The sequence below is a fragment of the Microtus oregoni genome, unplaced genomic scaffold (genome assembly GCF_018167655.1).
Source record: "Microtus oregoni isolate MIOR12 unplaced genomic scaffold, Mior012 000155F_ref0000269, whole genome shotgun sequence".
In the NCBI taxonomy this organism is placed as follows: Eukaryota; Metazoa; Chordata; class Mammalia; order Rodentia; family Cricetidae; genus Microtus; species Microtus oregoni.
In genome coordinates this window covers 111,699-114,354 of record NW_024544810.1, presented here as the reverse complement: position 1 = coordinate 114,354, position 2,656 = coordinate 111,699, and the positions used below count along the sequence as shown (strand labels likewise).

The following is a 2,656-nucleotide window of genomic DNA, read 5'->3' as shown; positions in this document are numbered from 1 at the left end:
TTTGAGATCAAAGTCTAAGGTCACTCAAATGTGGGTACAGAATAAACTAGAGCCTGTCTCCTGGGTGGTTAGAGTTGTTTCTCTATGGAGTGGCTTCTCCACCTGCCTCAGTGGTAGTGTTAGGGAGTACCCTCTTTTCTTTATTTTCTTACTGAATTTTCCTTTAAAAATGCATTAGACTTCAGAATCCTGATGGCTTCAGTTGTACATATCTGTTCATTGTAATGTATTTTTTCTACATTCTGAGTCATATTTCCTGCATATTTGTTCACTTTCTATGAATATGATTTTTCTTCACTGTTAGCAGTGAAAAGCTCAGACTTATGGCCCTGCTTTCCACTGTGAGGATTAGAAGTAGCTTCTCTCAGCTATGAACTCCAAGTGCATCCACATCTGATCTTGACAGCAAACTCTGGAGTAGCCCTGTCCCTGAGACAGTGACTTAGTCTCCTACTTCTTGCAGATAACAATAAGTTGACGGAGAAAGTGGGTGGTATCATGAGCATAGAAAACCTCAAAGCCCACCAGACAGTGACAACATTCACTTCCTCAAAAAAGGCCAAAGTCACTCCAACAATGCCACCCCTTGTATTAATGCCACTCACCATGAGATTATGGGGGCCAATGACATTCAATCTCTTATACCCACAGATCAGGCCCACTCCTTCAAAACCAGGTAGAAACACCCTACCCCACCAGAAGCCCAGGGCACTATGTCACCACCAGAGCCCAGCCATTCCAGTACAGCATGCCCTGATATTCCAAAACAGCCTAAGCACAAGAATTGATCTTTTGGCATTAGTATTTAAGACCTTTATTTAGAGGTGTTTGCAGTTGGTTGGCATAATTTAAAGAACATTGAAGGTGTATTGAGAAACACCAAATTAAAAATACACAACACATTTGTTAGGTAAGACATGCTACATAGTTAATGCTGATATTTCTATTGTATCCGGTCAACTGTCCAAAGAAAGCCCTTGATGTTCATTCGTTATTCTTGGTATTTCATCTCCATTTCTTCTTGAATTTACAGACCACGTGATGGTATAGATGGTAACCCGGCATTTACTCAGTCACGCCTTGCTTGGTCTTGGCTGCAGACAGATTCTTATAGGGTGGATCACATGCCTTTGTTCTTTCTTTCCCACTCTGTGGCTTCTTTGGGCGTCTTTGTTGGTGATTGAAGTTGCAGTGATTATGACGTCGAGGTGGCTGCTGACCTTGGGTCTCCTCCCCTTGATTTTCCTCATAGTGCCCATTGCTGTCCTGTCTTTGCTGTCTTTGGCGAGGTGGGCCCCTGCGGAACTGTGGTCTGTAATTGCGATACTTATCCGGTCTCACTGGTACACCTCTCCCTTTTGTACCTTGTTGGCCAGCACCCTCCATCACTTGTCTTTGCTGGTCTTGTTGAGCTTGGCCTTCATGAGTGCATTCTGATTGCTCCTTCCTTCCACCAATCTTCCTATTCCGGTAATTTTGCTGGGAATTACGTCGAGGACCACTACAACCTCGATAGCATCTATACTGGTTATGCTCTGATGCATATTTACCACCTCGAATTTCTATTCCACCGGGGCCTGTAACATTTAACGCCATTGCACCCTTTTCTCCTTCAACAATATCAAACTCCACAGACTCTCCGTCTCTTACCCTGCGAAGGTACTTCCTGGGGTTATTCATCTTTATGGCAGACTGGTGGACGAATATGTCTTCTTTGGTGTCATTTACCTTGATGAATCCGTAACCCTTCTTGACATTGAACCATTTAACTATGCCCAAAACCTTCCCTGCGATTTGCTTCTTCTCCCTGATGGCCGGCACTGCTGGTGTGAGACAGCCTGGGATGTCACTGCCTGCGCTGCTGCTCATAGAGCCAGGCTTGGTATCTACAGCCCTGAGGATGGCATCAGGGGCATCAGCTGGCTGCTGGGTCTTCGCCTCACTGGTAATGGCTGCTGTAGTGGTGACTTCAGTCTGCAGGGACTGCTGTGTCTCCTCCAGTGGTGGATTGGTGACTAGGTCAGCAGCCTCGGTGGTGCTCTCGGGGCTCTCTGGGGCCAGCTGTCTACTTGCGGTGTCCATTGACTTCAAGAAATTAATCGTAAAACCAGCTTTGTCATGAGGATTGAGTCCCTTAAAGGAGAGAAGAACGACATTCTTACATAAACCAAGGAAAAGACAACCACAAAATTAGAGGTTATCAGCAAATCCCTTACAAAAGGACAAAAAATTCAAGAAAAATACAAACTGATGATAGAAACTATTTAAGACATGACAATTGGAATAGAAACAATAAAGAAAACACAAACCTGGGGAACTCTGGAAATGGAAAATCTGTGTAAACAAATAGGAAACACAGATGTAAGCATCCCCAACAGAATACAAGAAATGGGAGAGACAATCTCAGCGAATAAAGACAAGAAAGAGGAAATGGATTCATCATTCAAAGAAAATCTTAAATCTAAACAATTCCTAACAGAAAACATCCAGAAAATCTCACATCATGAAAAGACCAACACTAAGAATAATAGGTATTGAAGGAGAATGATCCCAGCCCCAAAACTCAGAGAATACATTTTACATAATCATAGAAAATTTTCCTGACCTAATGTAGGATTTGTCTATAAAAATACAAGTAGCTTTCAAATCTACAAAA

General features: G+C 43.0%; 1 protein-coding gene across 1 annotated transcript; it reads right to left on the bottom strand.

Annotated features, from left to right (window-relative positions):
- Positions 1-1,065: 1,065 nt before the first annotated feature.
- LOC121445057 (Y-box-binding protein 1-like) lies at positions 1,066-2,082 on the bottom strand. Its single transcript, XM_041647037.1, has one exon. It carries the CDS (start codon positions 2,080-2,082, stop codon positions 1,066-1,068), a length of 1,017 nt encoding a protein of 338 aa, XP_041502971.1.
- Positions 2,083-2,656: the final 574 nt, after the last annotated feature.

Coding starts and splice junctions, on each gene's coding strand:
- LOC121445057 (XM_041647037.1), bottom strand. CDS start 2,082: ATGGACACCGCAAGTAGACAGCTGGCCCCAGAGAGCCCCGAGAGCACC.